Genomic DNA, 23780 nt, shown 5'->3' on the forward strand with positions numbered 1-23780 from the left:
CAGTTACAAAACGCCTTTAGATTTATATATATAGTTGAGGTAATTAATTATCAAACCTTCAAATCATTTTTGGCATAAATTGTTTTAAAGTTACACCTCGCGTTATAAAATGTAATTCACAAGTAGAACAAAAGAAACATATAATCAACCCTAATACTGTGCATCGCTGGCATACAACCCTATGCTTACCTATATTAAGTTACATAATTAAATCTTATTGAAAAGTTATATGATATCGGTTTCGGTATGTTCAAAATTGACTGCGCGACCTTTTTGACCTATAGTTCTATATTAGTGACATAGGTCTTGAATTGATATATCGCTTGGTACAGAGCGTGGTGTATTCGCTTAGATTAACTACATTTATATAAACCTAAGGAGGCTAGAAAAACAAAGCGATATAGGAGTCGTTAGTTAGTCAAAGTGCTATTAGATTCACCACAAAATCAGTTTAACTTATGTCACTTTAAAGTCTAGGTTGCTATACTAGCTTACCAAAACTTCTAAATGTTTTCGTAACTCGTAACAATTTTTGTATAGACCTGAGCTCACCTATTGTTAGCTGAGTAAACAATTCATCTTTACGTTGCGCATTTATATATGGCTGTTGCTAAGCAAAATATGTGACAAGTGTACTTTTGCCTAAACCAGATAGAAATTAAACATTTTATCAGGCAAAGTTGTATATTTTAAGGTAAAATATCAGATTTAGATAGAATCCAAGACCATCTTAACCCAGTTAACTCTGCTAAAACGTCGATAAGTAACTATTAGCAAATTGTTAGCTAAAATTTTTGCGTTTTAAAGGGTTCAAAACTCAATCTAAGCTGCTTTACGGTTACAATGTGATGTAAACTGCGTTACTAGTAACCATGGAACTAGACACTAGAACAAGCGAAAACTTTGGAATAATTGACACAGAACCAGATAAAAGTTCGCTGTCACCTGCCGAACAAAAAAAATTAGACAAGGCCGAGAAATCCCTCAAGAAAAAGAAAGAAAAATGGAAAGTGTTTGTTGATTTTTTGTTGCGACACATAAGTATTGTGACAACAAAATATGCAAGCTGGGAAAAGGAAGAATTCGAACAGTTCAAGGTAAAATATATTTAAATTAGGCACAAAAAACTTTCCCGTATTACATATATGCGAATGTAAATAATAAGTTGTATTGGTGTAACCATCCACTTGAAAAAAACCTACCAAGCTTGTTTATCTTTAATCCAAAATTTTAATATTAACATATGCATAGGAGGCACTAGAAAAAGCCCAACGGTTAGATGAAAAGGAATCAAAAGTGGCCGCAAACACTTACAAGAAACTTAAGGAAAGATCTGAAATCCTGGCCACGCGAAGATATTTTGGCGAATGTAATAAAATTCGAAAATACATCGATTTAATCGCTCGCATGAGGGCGCTAAACCTCATCGCCAGAGACTTTTACAAATCGATCAAAAAAGGAAAACTGGAACCATTAGAAGGAATATTAAACCACCTCCAATATTGGAAGGGCTTCGTGGGTTCCACATTCGACATTGGGGCGCTAAACCCCAAAGGGGTCGACCAAAATCACCCTGGTAAACTTTTGAACACCCTAATTAAATAAACTTTTGAAACTGAGGTAAAATTTCAAAAACTACGTTTTAAAATTTTTTAGCATACAAGATCCGGGGATTTTTAATCTCGTTTTCCCCCATTTTTTTCTTTTGTTGTAATCGGAAAATTACGTTACCGCTTGATTAAATTTCAGGAATGAAATACGTAATGTGGCTGTGCTTGGTCCGTACCCTCCTTAATCTGGGCCAAAAGTTTTTGCAGTGCGCCTCTGAATTGACCGAAATTCCCCTGGTCGCCGTGTCCCTGTATGTAAGTTTCAACTTGACCGAAGAACAAATGGTCGTCTGCTCGAGATTAGAAGACATTTTGGCTACTCATGTGACCAGGGGTAATTGATTCTAAAAAAATTAAAAACGTGTTATTCGATTCAATTTAAAATACGCTTCATAGTACATGTACTTTACGCCTTTTAATTTAGATTTAAAATTTTTTTTTTAAAAACACACACAATTAGGCATATTAGGCAACCTATTTTATAATTCATTTATTTTAGCCAAAAAAAGAACGCTTTAATCCAATAATAGCAGTTTTTTTTCAATATACCCTCCAATAAGGGATTAATTCACGCGATTATTTCTTTAAAATATTAACTTTCAGGTGCAGTTATTTTTAATAAGATTTTAATAATTTTTTGGCTTTTTTACGGCTTGTTAGTTTTTTGCAAGCCATGCGCAAATAACAATAGAACATTCGAGAACGGTGCTAAAGTGTTACCAATTTTAGCAAAATAATCACCCTTTTTCGCTAAAAATATGCATACCTATATTTTTTATGACCTTTTTGTTGTTATAGCAACTGGGGTTCAAGCATCTAGTTATAATAGTGGAAGTAGCCTTAACTTTAGTGGTATGGCTTCTGCGTTAGACGTCGGCAAAAAAAGAAACGGCCATGCAATACAGCTACCAGGTGAAAACGACCATCTGACCTTTGAACTTCCAGACGAGCCACCGAAAGACAAGAAGAAAAAGAAAAAGGGCAAAAAAGGAAAAAAGGGGAGCGCCAAGAAGAAGAAAAAAAAGAAGTAAAAAATGTAGCCTAAAATTTGATTGTGCAATAATTTTAAGTTTCCTTTGAAAATCAGGACAGAAAATGCACTGTGAATATATAGACTGTAATTATAATTTGTCCTTATAAAATATATCAATATTTAGTGCCAAAAACGATATAGACTCTTTTAAACGTCTAAAAAGAAAGAAATAGCATTACAATTACTTTGATTGTTTTTGTTTGATATATAACTGTCGACTTTCTATGTGTACTTCTTTTAATTAATACAAAATTATGATATTTATAATTTTTTATTCCTTTAAATATTATAGCGGGTAATAATGTAAAGTCTAGGGTAGCGTTCATAAAAAATCAATTTCATAAAGCATTAAATAAAACAAAAAACTAGCACTAAAAATATAAAAAGCTTTTAATTTAAATATCTAACTTCAAAACCAAAAACTTAAAAAAATTGTTACTTGTTTATATTAAATGGCATGATCATATCTTCAACACAATTATACTAAAAAAAATAAAACCTAAATAGTGCAAGTTGGGGTTTTTATCTAAACTAATAATGTAATTTTAATATGTGTACAGTGGGTATTTGGTCTGCATTTTATCAGTAGAAAAAACACAATTTCACATAAATACAATCAGGTCTAAATAAAAATTATAATAACAAAATTTAAAATTTTTATGCACTTGAAATAAAATAAAATTATAATCTATCAAGCAAATTGTTTTTCCGTAATTTCTATAACAATTAAAAATAGGTTAGGCACCAATAAATGCACAGTGTAAAATTGGTGCAATTTTAAACTGCAAAAATATTAAAAAAACTGCAGTATTTTTTAACCAAAATAAATAACCACGGTGTAATAACTTTCTGTTTCAACAAATTTTTACAAAAAATATCAAAACAACCATAAAGATAAACAATATATGTTGATTTACAAATGACTAGCACTACAAATGTCAACTTAACAAACTGGGCACTTTTTACATTGTTGTAATGAAAATCTTAAATATATATAAATAAAGATTTGATTACCAATCTGATAAATAAAAAAAAGCTTGTTTCTACTGAAAGGTGAAATATATAGGTAAAGTTAAACAATCAGTAAAAAAAAACAAAAAATAATTTAGGGAAATGTTGATTTTGAAAACCATTTCAACCCTAAATAATATGACAACTGCCATTTTTAGTAAAACTGAATAAAAAATGCATACTAACCAAACTTTTAAATTTTTTGCCAAAAAATCACATTTCCCTCATTCTTTGCTTCTTTTTATTAAAATTTTCATTGTTCCCATTGAAATCCTCGTTGTTGTCTTCATTGTTGTTATCGAAGGGATCGTCCATTGTTTCCTCTGCCTTGTATCTTTCCTCCTCATCTTTATCTTCCTCATTGTAATCATCTTCCTCTTCTCCATTGTTGTTCTTATCATAGTTCTATAATATTATAAACAAAAAAAATTTAACAAAAATCTAAATTTTTTCTCTTTTTTTTATAAGTTGCTAAAATAAATATAACATACATTGTCATATTTTTCGTTTTCTTTTTCCTCCTCATTTTGATTGTTAAAAGGAGCATCCAGGACTGGAAGATCATCCTCCCCAGCAATTTTTGCTGCTGGAGGTTTATTCAAGTTACCTTGATCTTCTTCTTTTTTTAAATTAGAAAAAGAAATACATTAAAATGTCCAAAAAAGTTATATGGAAATTTTTTGCTTTTTTTACCTTCAAAATCATTCCCATTATCAAAAGCATCATCTCCATCCTGCAAGATCCCATCATCTCCTCCTAGATCCTCACCCAAATCTTCCTCTTCATTGAGATCATCATTAGGATCAACCTCTTCTTCTTCACCTTCTATATGATCTTCCTCCATGTTTTCATCTTCCCCTTCTGGATCTCCCTGGAGCTCTCCTTCAATAAATCCTAAAAAATTTAAACTTTTTTAAGATTTGTTACTAAAATAAACAAGTTTTAGTTAATCTAAATTAATTTCCCACCATCATCTTTTTTCTCCTTCTTTTGTTGCATTAATTTATCCATATTGTCAAATTGGGCTTCATCAATTTTCTTAATTTCTTTTTGATTTTTCAAAAACTTTTCTTGAATTTGAGCAATATCCAAATCTTTTACCTAAATCAAATTGAAAATTAAGAAGATAGAAAAAAGACAAAATGAACACATAAAAGATTAAGTATTAACTGTACAAAAATCTTACTACAGAGTCATGCTGTTGTTCTTGTTTTGGTTGCTCTTGTGGCTCCAAATGTTGTTGTTGTTGCTGTTGTAATTCTATTTTTGCTTTTTCTTCAGCCAATCTTGCAATACTTTCTTGTTGTTGGACAGCGTTTACTTTGGAGTTGTCAATATTGTGATTATCTCCAAACACCTAAAAATATACAAAAAAAAATTGTTTTATTTGTTTTAATATTTTTTCAACTTGCCACAAATTGTTAATGATAAGATTTTATTGTCACAGTTTCAAATTAAAATTAACTGCAAATTGTATTCAAGATAATATATTTTACCTCACTGTTTATGTTTAAATCATTTTCAGGACCTCTTTTAGTGTTTTCGAATTCGTTTGTATCCTCAACATTTTTAATGTTTGTTATATCTAAAAAGTACAACAGTAAATTTTTACGCATAATTAATATTGTTAAAAAAAATTCTAAGATATGAAAAGAACATTTCAATATTAGGTGACAACTTTGTAGCCTACCATTTATATGATTATCCTCTAGGTTATTTTGAATGGGAATATTTTGTAAATTTAAATCTTGATTTGGATTGTTGACTTGTTGTTGAACTTCCTTCTTTTCACCAACTTAGAAAAAATAAAAAAATTCCAAATTTTCCAAGTTTAGAGTTTATTGTAAAAAATGAACTTAAATATTATCTATGATCTTGTGTTGTTACAAAAATATATGACAAAAAGTATCAAACTTTTTATTGTTTAAAAGAAAAGTAAGATTGTAAAACAGGTAAATCCAGTTGCACTACTTACATATAAAGTGGTTTACAAGAATTTTTAGTTTTACCATTATAACTTAACTCAAGGTTATACAAAGCCACAAGATTAAATTAAAGCTTTTTTGTTAACAAAAAAAGGTTTTAAAAGCCAAAATACCTTTACATTTTACAAAATAAATAAAACCAATGCAAAAACGAGATTACTTGTACTCTACCGCCTTCACTAATTCTCTTTTTCGAGTACAAGTGATGCCAAAATTGCATTGAAAAGGCAAAATGTGGCCAACCACAAATTACTAAAATATTGTTTTAGTAAGTTATTAAAATAACACAAAAATAGATAAATTTTTTACAATCTTTAAAACAAATACAATTCCAAAACACACAAAAAAAAATCGGGCAAAATTCATTCAAAAATCCCAGAACAAAATACACCACAAATATTTAAAAAATGGTAAAAATAAAACTTTAAAAGACTTACTGTTGCACTTATCAAAGCACTCCTGATAGGTAGCAAAGTTATTCATATTTCCACCACAACCAGTAAAGGTAAATTGTTGGCACGTTGAAGCAACTGGGTTGAAGTAAAATCGAGAAAATTGGGAGTTACACGAACCCACATCCACGGGAAGATTGCAACTATCTAAAAAAAAACAAAAAATAATACAATGAATATGAATACCCATACATAATTTTTAATTTAAAATCTTTTATGATAAATAAATGATGTATTAAGGTGTGGTAACCACTGTTTTTCGTCTTATTGTCTGTAATGTAACTGTTTAAAATTGTTGCCAATGTGGCAGATATAAAACAGATTTGGTTGGCTGCTCATATACTTATTTACAGTGAAAGAAGTAAATATAGACCACAAACCTACATACCAATTATGAGCGGCTAGGCTCACAACTAATAGGTAAATGCAGTCCACATAAATTAACAAATGAAAATATTTTATTTTAATTTTGCTATAAAGGATTTACACCTTGAAATTAAAGACTTGAGCAAAATAACATACACTACATGTTTAATTTTAAATTTATCCAGAGAATAACAGTCTTAAATATCCCTTACTTAATTCTGGAGACTCCACAATATTTGGATTTTGTTGGTTTTGTTTGAGAGCAAGTTGCTGTTTTTTTTGTTCTTCTTGTCTTAAAATAGCAGCCTCTCTGTCAACCTTCTCTTTTTGAAGCTGATTGCGATTACTTTCCAGAATTTCAGCATGTTTTTGACTTCCACCAAAATGAGCTTTATAATATTAATCAATTTACTTTACAAAATAACTAAAGTTATTAAACTTTTGGCTGGTACATTAACTTTTTTAAAGTTTTTTTAAGAATAAAATGCCTGATTTTCAATTTGGTTTCAAGGTAATTAACTACTCAAGTCATTTTAAATTTAATACTTTCACCACTTGATATTTAAGAACTGCATGAAGTGCACTTAACATAAAATATTTAAAATGAAACTGTTTGTAAAATATATTAACAAAAAAAATTAAACATAAAAAAACCATTATTTAATTTTTCATTGGCTTAAAAATTTATATTAACCAAATAAATCCATTCTATTCTGTGCTGACAAGTTCTCTAATTTGGGATGATCAATTTTTAAAACGTCCACCCCAACTTCTTTTAATATTGATTTCAGGTTGTTGTAATTTTCCACTTCAGTCTAAAAAAATTAAAACTTTTTACAAACCGTCGACAAATCCAACTTAAAAAACTAACAAAACAAAATACACAGCATTAGATGGAGTTAAGTTTTTGAGCTAATTTAAGAATTAATAAAAAACACCACATTTAGTACCTTAGCTTTTTGTAGATCCAGGTTTAAAATTGCCTGAAATTCTTTAGCTTCCTTAAAGTTTTCCTCTAATTTTATAATTTCATCTGAATTCATAAAAATGCAGATTTTAAAAGATTGAAAGGTTATTAACATTTTATATATACAACTTTTTTTTTGTATATATCTTTATCCTCGATGTGGAAAAGTCAAATGCGCGACTTAAACATAGAGTAACATTAGTTACTCCAACCCAGTCTTAAGTTGCCTGTGGCAGTTTAGGATATTATAGAAGATCATAATTGCTTGATAATTATGCTGCTGATAAGGTGGTGGCTTAGCAGGAGTTCGTACCGTTTATAGCGCCTTACTTAAGGGCGCTACAGCATGAGCTCAGTGAGGATTAAACCCACGACCTCATGTGTAGCGTAGCAAGTGTTCTTACCACTACATCAAGCTGCTGGTATTAAACTTAAAGTTCTAACACATAAAAAAACATTTCAGTATGGCTTTAGCAAAAAATTGTTCTTTGTTACAATATATGTAAAAAAGAAAAAATATTTAAAAATTACTTTTCTTTTGTTGTAGAACATCACCAAGTTCTTGTGTATTGGAAGCTTCATCTCGTAACAGACCCAGTTGTGAGTGTAATTCATTGATCACTTCTTCGTGTTTTGCTTTCTGGTTGCTAAAATCTATCTTTAAGCCATCAAGCTCATTCTTAAAAAAAAAAACATTTAGGCTGTTTATTGAAAAGGTGCACTAATAAAACAAAAACTAAGCAAAAAAAAGTTAATTGTTAATTTACCGAAAAGAATTAGCAAATAAAAAATTTGTTATTAATATGTCACAAACCTGGGAAGAGACTAATTCTTGTTCTAAATTTGAATATTTCTTCTTGTGTTCTTTTTCCCTGTCAATCATTAAATTTTCATGCGATTCCTTAACACTTTCTAATTCTAGAATAAAATTTAAAAATTACATTTACGAACCAATAAAAAACAATTTGCATTTTACAGTTTAACATTTCATAAAAATTTAAATAATGGTATCAAAACAGTATAGGCTACTATTTTTTTTGTAACATAACAATCATCTTTGTTTTTACATTGTTTATCAAAATATTGAACTTAACAAAAATGATTTCCTGTAAAACTACATTACCTAATTTAGTATTTTGATGATCATTTTTTTCCTTTTGAAAGGAACCTTCCAGTCTTGACCTTTCAGCATAGACAACTATAAAAATATGATTTAACAAAAATTTGCCCACTATTAACTAACATTTACCTGCGCACCACTAATGGCAATTTTTTTAAATTTTAAAGGCCTTTGAATAAAATATAACTACATTCATACATAATACATATCGATTACAGAGGTCACTATAACTAAGATTGTAAGACTACTAATTGAAACATCATCATCATTTTCTAACTAATTTCAATTTATTAACCTTGTAATTGGGAAGATAAGGATTGATGTTGGTTGAGATATCTTTGCTCCTTAACGTCCATGTGCTTTAACTTAACTTGCAAAATGTTATATAAATAAAACCCATACCCAACCGCAACGATTAGAATTAATATGATGGAAGTCTGGATGACACCCTTATGCCTCCGATTAAACATACCAGAATTTTTTGAAGAATGAGTGCTAACTAAAAAAAAAAAATTTTATTTAAATTTGTATTGTAAAGAGTGTTTTTGATTGTAGTAAAAAAAAAAAAATTAAACATTTTCTAAAACGTTAATGTTAGTTTGTAACTTACTCATAAAATATGTTGTGCTTCACGAAAAATAAAAAAATTGTTTAACAAAGTTGTAATATTATAAACTCATTGCCAAATCAAAATAAGCTAGCAATTAAATATCAATTAAGATTTTTTCGGAACAAATAACCTAAATTTAGTAGTTTTTAAGTTGAAAGGTTTTAGGCATTTCCTTCATTACCTGCCTGCTTACCAGTAAATCAAAAACGTATTTTACCCTACATAGTTAATATAACCGCAAAATGATCATTACAACCGCATAAAGGCCAATCTATAACATGAAATTGACGTCGAATATTTGGGGATGTACTAAAACCAGACACCCGACACTTTTTCAGACACTTTTTCAGACACCTCTAAAATTCACTTTATCGTTGTTATTTTTTAATAAAAATGATTTTTCCGACTTTAGGACTATTGTTCCAGCTTGCCTCAACAATTTTTTTTTTGTTTTAACGTGTTGAAATTTGTGGCAAAATTTTTTTAATTTAGGGGTGCCGGAATTTGCGGTAATTTCACCCTCATCAGACACTTCCAAAAACCAATTAAACAGTTATAAATTTCAATAAAAACTGCCTTAACAACATAAGAACGCTTAAACTAACTTGCCCAAGTCGTTTTTATTAAAAAATAATGGTTATAAAATGGTTTTTAAAGGTGTCTGAAATTGGCAATAACGACCATACTTAAAATTTCTTCATCCTCAGACACCTCCAAAAACCAATTAAACAGTTATAAATATTAATAAAAACTGCCTTAACAACATAAGAACGCTTAAACTAACTTGCCCCGGTCATTTTTATTAAAAAATAATGGTTATAAAATGGTTTTTAAAGGTGTCTGAAATTGGCAATAACGACCATACTTAAAATTTCTTCATCCTCAGACACCTCCAAAAACCAATTAAACAGTTATAAATTTTAATAAAAACTGCCTTAACAACATAAGAACGCTTAAACTAACTTGCCCAAGTCATTTTTATTAAAAAATAATGGTTATAAAATGGTTTTTAAAGGTGTCTGAAATTGGCAATAACGACCATACTTAAAATTTCTTCATCCTCAGACACTTCCAAAAACCAATTAAACAGTTATAAATTTTAATAAAAACTGCCTTAACAACATAAGAATGCTTAAACTAACTTGCCCCGGTCATTTTTATTAAAAAATAATGGTTATAAAATGGTTTTTAAAGGTGTCTGAAATTGGCAATAACGACCATACTTAAAATTTCTTCTTCCTCAGACACTTCCAAAAACCAATTAAACAGTTATAAATTTTAATAAAAACTGCCTTAACAACATAAGAACGCTTAAACTAACTTGCCCCGGTCATTTTTATTAAAAAATAATGGTTATAAAATGGTTTTTAAAGGTGTCTGAAATTGGCAATAACGACCATACTTAAAATTTCTTCTTCCTCAGACACTTCCAAAAACCAATTAAACAGTTATAAATTTTAATAAAAACTGCCTTAACAACATAAGAACGCTTAAACTAACTTGCCCCGGTCATTTTTATTAAAAAATAATGGTTATAAAATGGTTTTTAAAGGTGTCTGAAATTGGCAATAACGACCATACTTAAAATTTCTTCTTCCTCAGACACCTCCAAAAACCAATTAAACAGTTATAAATTTTAATAAAAACTCCTAAAACATAAGAACATTTAAATCAATATTCCTCAATTTTATATTGTATTATGCAAACAAATTTAAAGAACTTAGGTTAACGGATTTTACAATAGTTAAAATGTTTTTAAAAGTAAAAATTGGTAAATATACTTATAGGTTTTGGATGGTTCCAAGTAAAAAGCTTATTAAATTTTTTTTAAATTTCCCTTTTAATGAAAAAACGACTTAATACAAATAATATTTAAGTGTCTATAGTGTCTGTTTTTTTAATTTAGTTTAACATGCACAAATCACATATCCAACTTCTAAGTTTTGTAACCCCCTTTTGACATTTAACGTGATACCACTTCCTACAAACACAACATTGTATTTGTGGCAAATATGTACCATTTCCTGGACAAGACGTTGATTCACATATGTTCCAATTAGTATTTGAATTCAGAACTAAGCATTTAAATTCCTTTCGTTCTATTTTAAGTTGAAACGAAGTAGGCTTTAGGTTAATAACTTTTTGTAGTGCTGATTTTCTTTCGTTGGCCGAAATTCGCTTTGAAAAATCTCTCAATCTATTTTGTTTTATAAATAGTGCAGCAAGCCATTTTCTTGCTAAATCGACATTAAATGCATTTGGAACCTGACCAGATAGCACGTAATACGTGTTTATGATTGTGTAAACCCCACAGTCATCACAATTATTTTGTTGTGGGCAATTGTTCATCAAAGAGACTGTCCATTCCAAGTTATTAAATGGTATGTCAATTACAGCATACATAAAGGATAAAATTTTAAGACAACACTTGGCTGATTTCTGCAGGCATGCTCCATGCAATTGACAGACCATAGAATCAAAAATCCATATATTTTTTTGAGAAATATTACAGATAATTAATTGCCAGTGAATATTATTAAGGTTATTAGGAAAAACAATTACATTAAAGTCCAAAGCTCTGAGTGAACTAATATAGTTTGAGACCAACTCCACATTATTGTTATTTTTTTGATTTTCAAATACTAAAGAAGAAAATTGGAAAGCTTCATTTTTTAGGTCAAGATAACTTATGACTCCGTTAATGCACTTTTCAATGCATATGTCATCCAACCATTTTTTTTTCCCAATTAAACATTCCATTGCAATTGAACAACTTTTTTTTTGATCTGTTGTTACCAAAAGATTCTCCTTTTCCCAGGGGGCGTTTCCAAAAGACGTTTGATTTTTCTCCATTTCACCATCAGGTGTTTTGTAGTTTTCCCCACTTTCATTTTTATTTGTTTTAATTTCGGGCATATTTTCTGTCTTACCTTTTTCTTTAGTATATAATTTACTTTCGGAATTCTTATCTTCTCTGCCAATATTTTTCGGCATGATTTCAACTACAGATTTAATATTTTTTTTGCCAATCTCTTTTGCGTTTGCTTTAACTTCAATGTGCTTACTTTTTTTTAAATTTTCCTTTTTTTCTATTATGTCTTTGGGTTTATTACCCTTTTTGACAATTTCTTCTATTGTAATATTACTTTCTATTAGACCTAGGCTAGTTAACTCATCACCATGCTCTTCGTCGCTACCTTTACACATATATTTTTTATCTTCTGTCTCTTGACCTAGGAGCACATCCAGGTCGATGTTCATTTCTGCACTGTTGGGAGCAGGAATTACGTCGTAATCGTAGTCTCTTTGTCTAACCTTTTTTTTGCCTGACTTACCATCTTTTCCCTTTTGCCTTTTGTTTAACGCCGTGAGTGTATAACTGCGATTCTTGGGATTTTTTTGGTTGGTTTGCAGTCGTTTATGGACAGCAAGTACATGCCAGCATTTTGCAGTAATACTTGAACAACTACAAATAGGTGGAAATAATGTAACGGCATGTCGGGCATCAGTAAATGGATTTATCACAACAAAAGTGCCAGTGTCTCTATCCAAAGATACGCCACTAGACATAAGGCACATTTCAACAACTTCAGTATAAAAAGTTTTTTCAGGGAACTTTTTAGTTTTAGAACCAGAAGCCAAATTTTTTTGTTTTAAAATTTCTTCTTTTATTTTGTTTAAATAAGCCAATTTAGGAATACTGTCTTTAGAATCTTCGCCGGCAGAAATTGTTTCTTCAGAGGACAAAGTAAACCTGCCAAATCCTTTTTCTGCACGAAAAAGGTCATATGCAAAATTCTGAAATAATTTAAAAAACAATATAATTGTGTAGTCCAATCTATTTTCTTTGTTGCCACAAATGTCCTTCAGTACCCTATTGAATGACTCGCTCATGTTGTTGGTTACAGTTTTTCCATTAAAAATTGTAAACTGTTTGGTGTAAAAAAATACTGAATAAGCTAGTATATCTTGTTGCAGATTTTTTTCAAAATAATTTACAAATGTTGGTGACCATTTTGTTTTTAATTCCAAATACAATTTATTAAAGTTATCATATGAAGTTGAAAATATTAGTTGTTCAATTTGGTCTTTGTAAACTTTTATGTCCGAAAATTTTCCATTTTGTTTTTTTAACCAGAATTCAACATCTCTCAATATATGATTAACGCAACAAACTAATTTTAGTCCAGTGGTTTTATTAACTGCGTTCATTATCGCTTTTTCCCTATCAGCCGTCACTGGAATATTGTCCAATTCGTGTAATTTTAGTTGTTTGCTAATTATTTTAAAAAGTTCTTCGTGATATTGTTGATCTTTTTTTTCATGAATCATCGCGCCGATGGGAAACATTGGATTTCCATCTATATCCGTTTTGCGCATCGTTAAAAATGACACATAAAAGTCCCCCATTTCGAATGTTGTGTCGTATCCAAAACACTGAGGTATTGCTTTATTTTTGCGAAACTTGGTTAGTTCTTTTATAGCGATTTTAATCGTCTCTTCATTCACAAGAATGGCATACACACTAGGCACTATACATAATTTTTGAACAAAATTTGGTAACACTGTAGTCAGTTCTTTGGTAGAAAATATTTCATCAGTGCACATTTGAAAATCCTTTTTTTCCTTATATGCAATGTTGTGAACCTGCTTTAAATCTCGCGGTCGATCGACAGACATCCTATCTTCACCTTCATCATGTTGCTTTTTTGCTGTCATTTTGGCATATGTTTGAAACGGAGATTTGTTATTTTCTAATTGAATACTTATATCGTTTAAAACATTTTTTTGTGTTGTAACAAAAATCTTGTTTGGATTTTTGCTATTACCATGTGAGGATCGAAAATATTCTGACTTATCACCAACATAATGTAATAAATAATAATTTTTATCCATTTTCGTTTTCGATAATGTGTACAAAAATTTTTTAAAGCCTAAATGTTTATTTTTTTCCAGGGGATTTTTTAAATACCATCTTTTTTTTATGACACCTGGGGTACCAACAATGCGCTTTCCACCGTTTAACCAGTTGAGAGAATCACAAAGATAATCTCTAACGCTTTCTTCGTCACATTTAAACAAATATAAATCTCCATTACATGGATTTATAGGGGAATTTTTAATTAAAAAATGGTCCTCAATTTTCTCATTTGAGCAGTCTTTTAAAATTCCAATAACTTTTTTTATTGAAAGACTGTATCGTTTATTTTCATAAGCCATTTTCAAATTAAGACTGTGCAATTATTAAAATATCTAAAACACAATAACATATTTTAATTTTTTTTTTTAATTTTTTTTTTTTTTTAAAATGGTCTAATGAGCTAAACCATAACTTTTATAATATGGTTAATACAAATAGGATGTTGTTCGGCAGTTTGTATTAAAATATTTGTTTATTTAATTGGTTTTTCGAGGTGTCTAGTAATAAAGAAATTTCCACTATGGTCGTTATTGCCAATTTTAGACACCTTTAAAAACCTCTTGATAACCATTATTTTTTTTTAAAAACGACTTGGGCAAGTTAGTTTAAGCGTTCTTATGTTGTTAAGGCAGTTTTTATTAAAATTTATAACAGTTTAATTGGTTTTTGGAGGTGTCTGAGGATGAAGAAATTTTAAGTATGGTCGTTATTGCCAATTTCAGACACTTTTAAAAACCATTTTATAACCAATATTTTTTAATAAAAATGACCGGGGCAAGTTAGTTTAAGCGTTCTTATGTTGTTAAGGCAGTTTTTATTAAAATTTATAACAGTTTAATTGGTTTTTGGAGGTGTCTGAGGATGAAGAAATTTTAAGTATGGTCGTTATTGCCAATTTCAGACACCTTTAAAAACCATTTTATAACCAATATTTTTTAATAAAAATGACCGGGGCAAGTTAGTTTAAGCGTTCTTATGTTGTTAAGGCAGTTTTCATTAAAATTTATAACTGTTTAATTGGTTTTTGGAGGTGTCTGAGGATGAAGAAATTTTAAGTATGGTCGTTATTGCCAATTTCAGACACCTTTAAAAACCATTTTATAACCAATATTTTTTAATAAAAATGACCGGGGCAAGTTAGTTTAAGCGTTCTTATGTTGTTAAGGCAGTTTTTATTAAAATTTATAACAGTTTAATTGGTTTTTGGAGGTGTCTGAGGATGAAGAAATTTTAAGTATGGTCGTTATTGCCAATTTCAGACACTTTTAAAAACCATTTTATAACCAATATTTTTTAATAAAAATGACCGGGGCAAGTTAGTTTAAGCGTTCTTATGTTGTTAAGGCAGTTTTTATTAAAATTTATAACTGTTTAATTGGTTTTTGGAGGTGTCTGAGGATGAAGAAATTTTAACTATGGTCGTTATTGCCAATTTCAGACACTTTTAAAAACCATTTTATAACCATTATTTTTTAATAAAAATGACCGGGGCAAGTTAGTTTAAGCGTTCTTATGTTGTTAAGGAAGTTTTTATTAAAATTTATAACTGTTTAATTGGTTTTTGGAGGTGTCTGAGGATGAAGAAATTTTAAGTATGGTCGTTATTGCCAATTTCAGACACCTTTAAAAACCATTTTATAACCATTATTTTTTAATAAAAACGACTTGGGCAAGTTAGTTTAAGCGTTCTTATGTTGTTAAGGCAGTTTTTATTAAAATTTATAATTGTTTAATTGGTTTTTGGAGGTGTCTGATGAGGGTGAAATTACCGCAAATTCCGGCACCCCTAAATTAAAAAAATTTTGCCACAAATTTCAACACGTTAAAACAAAAAAAAAATTGTTGAGGCAAGCTGGAACAATAGTCTTAAAGTCGGAAAAATCATTTTTATTAAAAAATAACAACGATAAAGTAAATTTTAGAGGTGTCTGAAAAGGTGTCTGAAAAAGTGTCGGGTGTCTGGTTTTAGTACATCCCGAATATTTGTAAGTAACTGTGTAATCCCTAAAATACACCAACTGACAACACACGTATTATGTTAACTCATTCCTCTAGTGGTAATGTTTGTGTGAAAATAGCTCGCGGAAATATCATTTGAAAATAATTTCTTCATAAATTTGACCTAATCAATTATAGAATGATTAATGTAACATAACCTAGACATTTATATTTTAAAAACCCTTTTTATTTTGCTGTTACATAGTCAGCTTTACACTTTTTGTAGAATATCATATTATGCCTGGGTAACTATACCGAAGATAAAATAATTACTCGTCTTAAATACAGTTTATGCTAGTTAAAAACATATTAATTGTTATGCACTGTATAGACGTTTTACAACAATATGCCTTATGTGTTTCATTTAAATATTTACCAGTATACATAACTAACCAATTTGACTTATCTAACGAACACATTTACTTAACTCATCTATTTAAATATTTATTTAGTTGTCTTATTAAACAATTAGTTAAATGCCTGAAGCAAAAACAGAACATAACCAAATTAAAAAAGTACGAATGTTGTTGAAATGCAAAATAAACATTTTTCATTTTTAGATCGTCACATACTTTAATTTTAGTAATAACTTATATTTTTTTAATATAAAATTAAAAATTTATTTTACTACTTAACACCACCAAAGTTTTAAGCAAACTTGCAACATTATGTTAATAATTGGGAAGTAATAAATGTAGAAGGCAAACTATATTAGTAACATATAAAAAATGTTTAAAGTAAAAACCCAGTCTATTCTTCATCTATTGCAAAATTAAAACAAAACTTATTTTGGGCAGAATTTTCTATAGTTTTAGATAAATCATTTACATTTTGAATGTTTTTTTCTGATTTTGATATAGGTTTTGAAACAGCAGTTCTAATAAACTTATTTGATTCTTTAGAATGAGTTGTTGTAGCTGGCGATATTTGGACTTGCTTCATCATTTTAATTGTGTCTAAAATACATTAAAATAATAAATTGAATTAATATTGTTAAGCATTGGATAAACATATGGCAAAAAATACAATACATTCTGGTAATAAATATTTGCAATTAGATTAAATGTTATTAACTTTAGTATTATATTGAACAAAAAATAAATCCAAATAAAATAAACAAAAAAGTTTTACCATTTTCCCATTTCTTTTCCTCCCGTTCCATTTTAGTTTTGTAATCACCAAAAACTTGTCTCATAACTTGACGTTTTTTAATCAGGGGAGCTTTCTGTGAAATGAGTATTTTGATATAACGTGAGCTGTCATCAACTTGAAATAATAATAAACTTAATTTAACTTAAAAGCATTTTGTGATTTTAAAATTGCAAAACCAAGATTTTTGCTATAGAAAAACAATTAGTTAAGCTAGATGTTAAAACATTTACAAAATACCCAAAGACTGGGTCAATTTTACTTTATGTTTAGGCTGTAAATTCAGCCTTTCCACAAAAAGTATAAAAATATAAAAAAAATTCTAACTTAATTACATACCTTGTTTTTCGGTAGGATTTTTGGTGAAAACACCCATTCTTAATTTATCAACACACCAGGCAATTTCTTTGTTTAATTGAATTTCTTTTAATGCATTATCTGCATAAAAAGATTATTTTAACAACACTAAAACATTCTATACAAAATGTTCAAAATTAAAAGTGCAATTCTTTTTACCTGTTACATTTTGCACTGGGTTTGGAGAAGCATTTTTCTTATTTTTTTGAACTTGTTTTGTAGACAGAGACATTATAGTATAAACACCTAATATTATTATTTATATAAATTACACCTAAAAAATGTATAAAAATAATAAATTAGAAATATGAAAAAAAAAAAAAATATCACAAATAGTATATTTATACTTAAACAAATTTTTTGTGTTATGGTATATGATATAAACGTACAACAAAGTTAAAATAAAGTTCAATGCTTAAAATGTGCCAAACACTAACTAACTCACACAGAAACACAAATAAATACAATTTTCTTATTATTAACTACAGAAATGAGTTCATTGCATTGATTCAGTTTATGTGTTCAGCAACCATAGTAAACAAACTAGCAAATTTATCAGTTCTGCGGGCTAGATCGTAAGCCGTATCTCCTCCATTTGTCTGAAGTGTGGTGTCAATGTTTTGATTGCTAAGAAGTAAAACTAGCACATCTCGGTTCCCTTTACTACCTAATAAAAAGTAAAATTGGTTAGTTGATTTTTAATTGTTTATAAATGAATGTCCATAAAAACTTAAAATAATATTTAAATGAAATAAAATATGGATAAAAAAGTATATTTATAACTGTATGTTAAATATAAGAAACCAATATTTTATTTTTGTGATACGGTATTGCAAATGATATATATTCGAAAACAACTTTTATGAAAAAAAATTAAAATTGCAACAATTTTTGAAAAATTACCCGCAGCAGCATGTAAAGGGGAAACACCTCCATTTGAAACTGCATTAACATCAGCATTACTGTGTATTAACAACTGAGCAACTTTGGCATTATTCCACTGTGGAAAAAAGGAATTAAGGTTAATTTAATTTACCAGTTGAAACTATATTCCAACAAGATCTAAATAACATTTGGTGGCATTTTAATTGACGAAAAATATACAATGAAAAATTGTTTTTAACTTCAAGGTATTTTAACATTTTTAAAAAAAATCATTTAAAAAACTGTTTCCAAAAATGAATCTACCTAATCTACAAACAGTAGGTTTTCTTAAATAAATATTTACCCTGCAGGCACAGTGCAAAGGAGTCCATCCATCGTTTGTTCTTACATGAATGAACTCACTTTCTAGTTCACCTTGTTTCAGTATAAACTCAACTATGTTAACATGACCTTCAGAACAAGCAACATGCAGAATGGTGTATCCATCTTCATTTCTTTAATTTATAATAATATTGATTAAAAAACTTTTATTTATTTATCACAATTTGTATAGCATCAGAAACTAACTAAAAGTTATTTTTATATACATACATGTTCTAGAAAAAAATAAAAGTAAAAAATTTGGATAAAAATAGTTTAATTTTATTTAAGATAATATTTTTACAAAACATTTGTATCAATACGAATCCTTAAAATAGTATTTATTTAAAAAAGACAACATTGTTTGCACAAATATTTCTAAAAATTTTGCAAAAGTGTGTTCTGCAAATCCGCAAAAGCGACCAAAAATAACAAAACTATTTTATAAACATATCAGCTCACTTTCCGGTTGACTTAATTTCAAGAAAATATAAATATGTGAACAACATATTTGTTTGGGGTGCACTCATGGGTGAAGTATATACCCTTTACAATGCAGTTAAGTAATTAAGTTGTCACAGCAAACTACATCATGCATAAAATTAAATAAAAATAGCATAAGAATTCATTTCTTGGTAAAAATAAGCCAAATATTAAAGTGTTTTTGGTGGCGGCCGAAATTATTGTAACCATTTTAAAAAAAATATATATATATATTTTAAAAGAAAAAAAAATGTACTTTGCAAACCTGATAATAAAAATACAAACAAAATAATTAACCTGTAATTTAAAAGCTTGGGATTTTCAAGTAAAATATTTTCTAACATTTCCAAATTTCCTTGCTCAGCTGCCCACATTAATTTTAATTCGAAATCTTTAAATTCCTCCATCATTTAGAATAACTTATAAATGTTAATTCAAAATTTTTAGCACCTACATGTCTAAAAAATAATCAAAATAAAAAAAATTCAAAAAAAAATTTGTAAATATTTTAAATAAAAAATGTTAAACTTGCACATAGGTTATACACATACAAGTATTTAGACAATATTTGCATAAAACATACTTTGGGTTTTTTAGTTAATCAGTGCTAAAAGTAACCTTTGTACAGAACAGCCACATGACCCTAGTTCAAATACTACACTGAGTTAAACAAGGTTAAATTACACCGATGTCGTTTTATTAATGAATACCCAAAATCTATAAATAAAAATATCTTGTGACAGGATCTCTATATTTCCCGTAATTTCATTGTACATATTGGGTTTGTAGTAAATAAATACACAAGGTAACAAAAGCATGATTGTTAAAATCGTGTATCCCAATGTATAAATACTTTATCAATCAGTCTGCAAACTCGCACATGATTTTCTAAATTCCTAGAAGTTATAATTAAACTGCTTATTAAAGAAGATCAATTAAGGCAATCTAAGTAATTAGGGCAATCTTATATGCAAAGTAAACATGTTTTAATCTATTGTTTGTTTATGCAAAAATATAAATCAAGATTTTATGATATGAGTGTAAATACCAACAGGATTTAAGGTGAATTTATATAAATAAACATATTCTCAAAATAGGCAATTCATAATTTGAATTTGAAAAATTCTCGTTGATAATGTTTATGTTTGCCCGATAACGTTAAAGCCAATTTTAAATTAAACGAACCTAAACTAAGCCAGGGTCAACTGAAAATGACAAGTTTGTTATTGTTAACCTGATATTATGCTTACGTGATAAGATCGGTTTGTTTTTGTTTGCCGAGTATCAGTAACCCGATATTTTGCTTATAAAGGGCACCTGCAAGACAAGAAAAAACATTCTTGAAATTTTGTTTAGAAAGAATGTCAATAAATTTAGAAATTTAAAAAAAAAAATTTTTAACTAAAAAAAGTTTTACGAAAGGTCGTTAAATATTTTAGGGAACTGTCAAGTATATAAAGCATTAGTTTTTAAAAAAAGAAAATAGTTAAAAAAGAGAAACAGGAATTTTTTTGTTAAACCGTTTCATTAATAAAAATTTTTTTATTAATTAAAAAATTTTTAATTTATTTAAAAATATATTTTTTCTAAAAAAATTAAATTTTTTTTAGAAACAAACAAAACAATGATAAAAATTAGCATAGCTTATTATTATATCTCTCCAATCACCATAGTACTAATTGCTATGATTTTACTGCTAATCATATACCAATGGGCAATCAGTACATCATATAAATTACCCCCTGGACCAATTAGTTTACCAATAGTGGGTAGTATGCCCTTTATGGAGATGTTGGCAGAAAGAAGTTTTGCAAAATGGTCACAAAAATATGGCCCTGTAATTACTGTACAGACTGGGCAAGTAAGAAGTGTGGTTCTTAATAGTTATGAAGCAATCGAACAGGTGAATTTAAAATACAAAAATAAGTTATAAATTTGGTATATGGAGATGCAAAAAAATATATATTAAAAAAATTGTATATTTTTTTAGTTAAATAATAAATAAAATTTAAAATCACTTTTTACTTTTTAGGCATTTGTTAAGCAAGGGTCTCAGTTCAACAAAAGATATATTAGTTACTTCACTAAACTAGCAACAGATGGGGGACATGGATTAATGTTTTTAAATGATTTTGAAAAATGGAAAAAACAAAGAAATTTTGGTTGCAGAGCCTTAGCAGGGTAACAAGATTTTATTTATTTATTTAAAGGTAAAATTCTATTGGTTTATTGATAAATTAAAACATTTTCTTTTACTTTTATTTTTTTAGATCTGGTCTACAAGGAATTAAATTAGAGGACCGAATTTTGGATGAATGTAAAATAGTTTGTGACATTATTAGATCAAAAAATGAACAACCTTTTGTTATAGAGGTAAACCTTAAAGTTTTATTTTTAAAAAACATATATAATGTGTTTACTATTTGTGCTATAAAAAATAATCTGCAAAATAATTTTTAGGATATACTTATCCAGTCAATAGCAAATGTGATAAATGGAATAACTATTCAGGAAAAATGTAATGAAAAAGGAAATGAAAAATTATTGGAATATGTTAAGAGCATAATAGAAGGGTAAAAATTAACTTCAAAAATTTTATTTTATATTAACTTTAAATGCAAAAATGATATACTATGCTATAAAAAATTGTTTAAATATTATTTAATTTTTGTTATAAACTTAGATTTAGGAGAGACGGGTTATCATTTTCATTAATGCATGTGTTACCATGGATTCGTTTTTTTCCACCAGTTTCTACCTCTTTGGTGTTTATGAAAGAGGGATTAAAACTAGGAAATGGTCAGTTAAAAAAAAAAATTTTTAAAAAATTTTTAACGCCTATATCTATTTCTAAAAATTAAAAAAAAGTTTATAGCCTAATATTTTTTTTAGAAATAATGATCAAGTTTATAGAGGAACATGAGAAACAATATGACCCCGAAAATCCCCGCGATTTCATAGATTTATTTTTAAAGGAATATAAAAGAAAAACACCTGGATTTGCGGTAAAAACCAAACATACTAAAATTAAAATTTAAAGAAAATAAATTACAAGAACAATAAAATTTTATTTAAATTTAGTAAAGTATATATATAATATATCTGTTAAAAATTAAAAAATTTTTATAATTTTATTTTATTAGAAAAAGGAGCTTAGATATTATCTTAAAGAGTTGTTTGGGGCAGGAACTGAAACAACCACAAGCACAATCAGATGGGTGTTATTAAGATTGATTAAACACCAAGATATTCAAGACAAAATACATCAGGAAATTGATGCAGTGTTAGGTAAAAAAATGTATACACAAAAAATATTAGCTCACATAAAACTTAAGAAATTTAATAGAATATTTTTATTTTATTAAAAAAAAAAATAATATTTTCACCTAATTTTTCCCAAAATTTAACAGGTAGAGAAGGTAGGATCACTTACAGCTCTGATATTCCGTACACAAAAGCTGTCATTCAAGAAACTTTTCGTCTTCATCCAACAACACCACTAGGTGTCCCCAGGTGCACCAATGAAGATGTTGAATTCATGGGATACGACATTCCTAAAAACACACAAGTAAACTTTAAACTTTTTGCTAATTTCAAACTACCTAACAAGTGCTTTTAATTCAATATAAACTATAAAACATCAGCAAAAATCAGTTTTAAATTGTAGAAATGTTAAAGAACTTTACATTGTTTTCTGACAGATTATCCCAAATATTTGGTGGGTCCACAACAACCCCAATGTTTGGACAACACCAGAAATTTTTAACCCTTTACGTCATATTGACAGTAATGGAAAATTTATCAAGTCTACAAAAATTATTCCATTTTCTATTGGTTCCCGAAATTGCCTTGGCGAAAATCTTGCCAGAATGGAAGTGTTTTTATTTGTTGTCAGTATTTTACAAAAATTTAAACTTTGCCCAAACCCAAATTTACCATATGTTTCGGTTGAATGTCTTCCAGGTATTGTAGGTACTGCACCCCATTACCCGTTCGTAGTCAAGGAAAAATAATAAACACAAGTATATTCAGATGTTGTAAACCTACTCACTGCATAAAATTTAAATAATATCCTGCCAATTTTTGAGTTTTAATGATAATGTGACAGGTATTTAATGTATTTATTGCCATTTAATGGAAATAAAAGATCAAAAATTAAAAAAATAGTAAATACAACTTTCATGATCATGAACATAACACAAGCTTACCTAAATTTATCACGAACAATTAATAAGTTTACGCAAAAGTATTTTAACCAATACTACGACAGAAAAATCACATTAAGAAATTAGTTTACCTGTTTTGCATTTAATTTTCGTAAATGATTTATTTTCTGTGAAGCCACGAGGTCGAAAGAGTTAATTTAAGTGATATTTATGTTTACATGTCAACGTAACAACCTAAACATGACGTTTTGTGCCACGCCACTATTTTATACATTTAATAGCCACGCTTTTACTTCATCTTTTTGAT

At 28.3% G+C, this 23780-nt stretch overlaps 6 protein-coding genes across 12 annotated transcripts; 3 read left to right on the top strand and 3 right to left on the bottom strand.

Annotated features, from left to right (window-relative positions):
• The first annotated feature begins 294 nt into the window (after positions 1-294).
• LOC145749474 (uncharacterized) lies at positions 295-3150 on the top strand. The gene is made up of 4 exons (XM_082565246.1): positions 295-1097; positions 1252-1576; positions 1750-1944; positions 2409-3150. Exons 1-4 carry the CDS (start codon positions 873-875, stop codon positions 2639-2641), a joined length of 978 nt encoding a protein of 325 aa, XP_082421372.1. The 5' UTR covers positions 295-872; the 3' UTR covers positions 2642-3150.
• On the bottom strand, positions 2902-9426 carry LOC145749473 (uncharacterized). Of its 2 annotated transcripts, none has more exons than XM_082565245.1 (16): positions 9155-9426; positions 8840-9043; positions 8548-8622; positions 8239-8342; positions 7956-8103; positions 7408-7490; positions 7152-7272; positions 6670-6846; positions 6077-6238; positions 5345-5449; positions 5151-5239; positions 4841-5011; positions 4623-4755; positions 4348-4548; positions 4146-4270; positions 2902-4059 (listed from the first exon to the last, which is right to left on the bottom strand). In XM_082565245.1, the coding sequence occupies exons 1-16, from the start codon at positions 9156-9158 to the stop codon at positions 3868-3870; spliced, it is 2094 nt and encodes a 697-aa protein (XP_082421371.1). In that variant the 5' UTR covers positions 9159-9426; the 3' UTR covers positions 2902-3867. The 2 variants fall into 2 exon arrangements, with proteins under 2 accessions (XP_082421371.1, XP_082421370.1); XM_082565244.1 differs by having other exon boundaries at positions 4146-4273.
• A 7118-nt stretch (positions 9427-16544) lies between these two features.
• LOC145749936 (UPF0488 protein C8orf33 homolog) lies at positions 16545-17961 on the bottom strand. The gene is made up of 4 exons (XM_082565826.1): positions 17739-17961; positions 17562-17660; positions 17205-17339; positions 16545-17029 (listed from the first exon to the last, which is right to left on the bottom strand). Exons 1-4 carry the CDS (start codon positions 17809-17811, stop codon positions 16824-16826), a joined length of 513 nt encoding a protein of 170 aa, XP_082421952.1. The 5' UTR covers positions 17812-17961; the 3' UTR covers positions 16545-16823.
• LOC145749934 (ankyrin repeat domain-containing protein 49-like) lies at positions 17854-23674 on the bottom strand. Of its 6 annotated transcripts, none has more exons than XM_082565820.1 (6): positions 23605-23674; positions 22694-22861; positions 19605-20624; positions 18808-18958; positions 18483-18579; positions 17854-18246 (listed from the first exon to the last, which is right to left on the bottom strand). In XM_082565820.1, exons 3-6 carry the CDS (start codon positions 19715-19717, stop codon positions 18089-18091), a joined length of 519 nt encoding a protein of 172 aa, XP_082421946.1. In that variant the 5' UTR covers positions 19718-20624; positions 22694-22861; positions 23605-23674; the 3' UTR covers positions 17854-18088. The 6 variants fall into 6 exon arrangements, with proteins under 6 accessions (XP_082421946.1, XP_082421944.1, XP_082421945.1 ...); XM_082565818.1 differs by having other exon boundaries at positions 22694-23357; positions 23605-23653; XM_082565819.1 differs by lacking the exon at positions 23605-23674 and adding an exon at positions 23244-23578.
• LOC145750783 (cytochrome P450 2H1-like) lies at positions 21082-21884 on the top strand. The gene is made up of 4 exons (XM_082566859.1): positions 21082-21210; positions 21340-21425; positions 21578-21680; positions 21768-21884. Exons 1-4 carry the CDS (start codon positions 21082-21084, stop codon positions 21882-21884), a joined length of 435 nt encoding a protein of 144 aa, XP_082422985.1.
• LOC145750784 (cytochrome P450 2U1-like) lies at positions 22041-23320 on the top strand. Its single transcript, XM_082566860.1, has 5 exons — positions 22041-22106; positions 22183-22312; positions 22451-22595; positions 22718-22875; positions 23009-23320. Exons 2-5 carry the CDS (start codon positions 22205-22207, stop codon positions 23318-23320), a joined length of 723 nt encoding a protein of 240 aa, XP_082422986.1. The 5' UTR covers positions 22041-22106; positions 22183-22204.
• Positions 23675-23780: the final 106 nt, after the last annotated feature.

The sequence above is a fragment of the Corella eumyota genome, chromosome 4 (genome assembly GCF_963082875.1).
Source record: "Corella eumyota chromosome 4, kaCorEumy4.1, whole genome shotgun sequence".
In the NCBI taxonomy this organism is placed as follows: Eukaryota; Metazoa; Chordata; class Ascidiacea; order Phlebobranchia; family Corellidae; genus Corella; species Corella eumyota.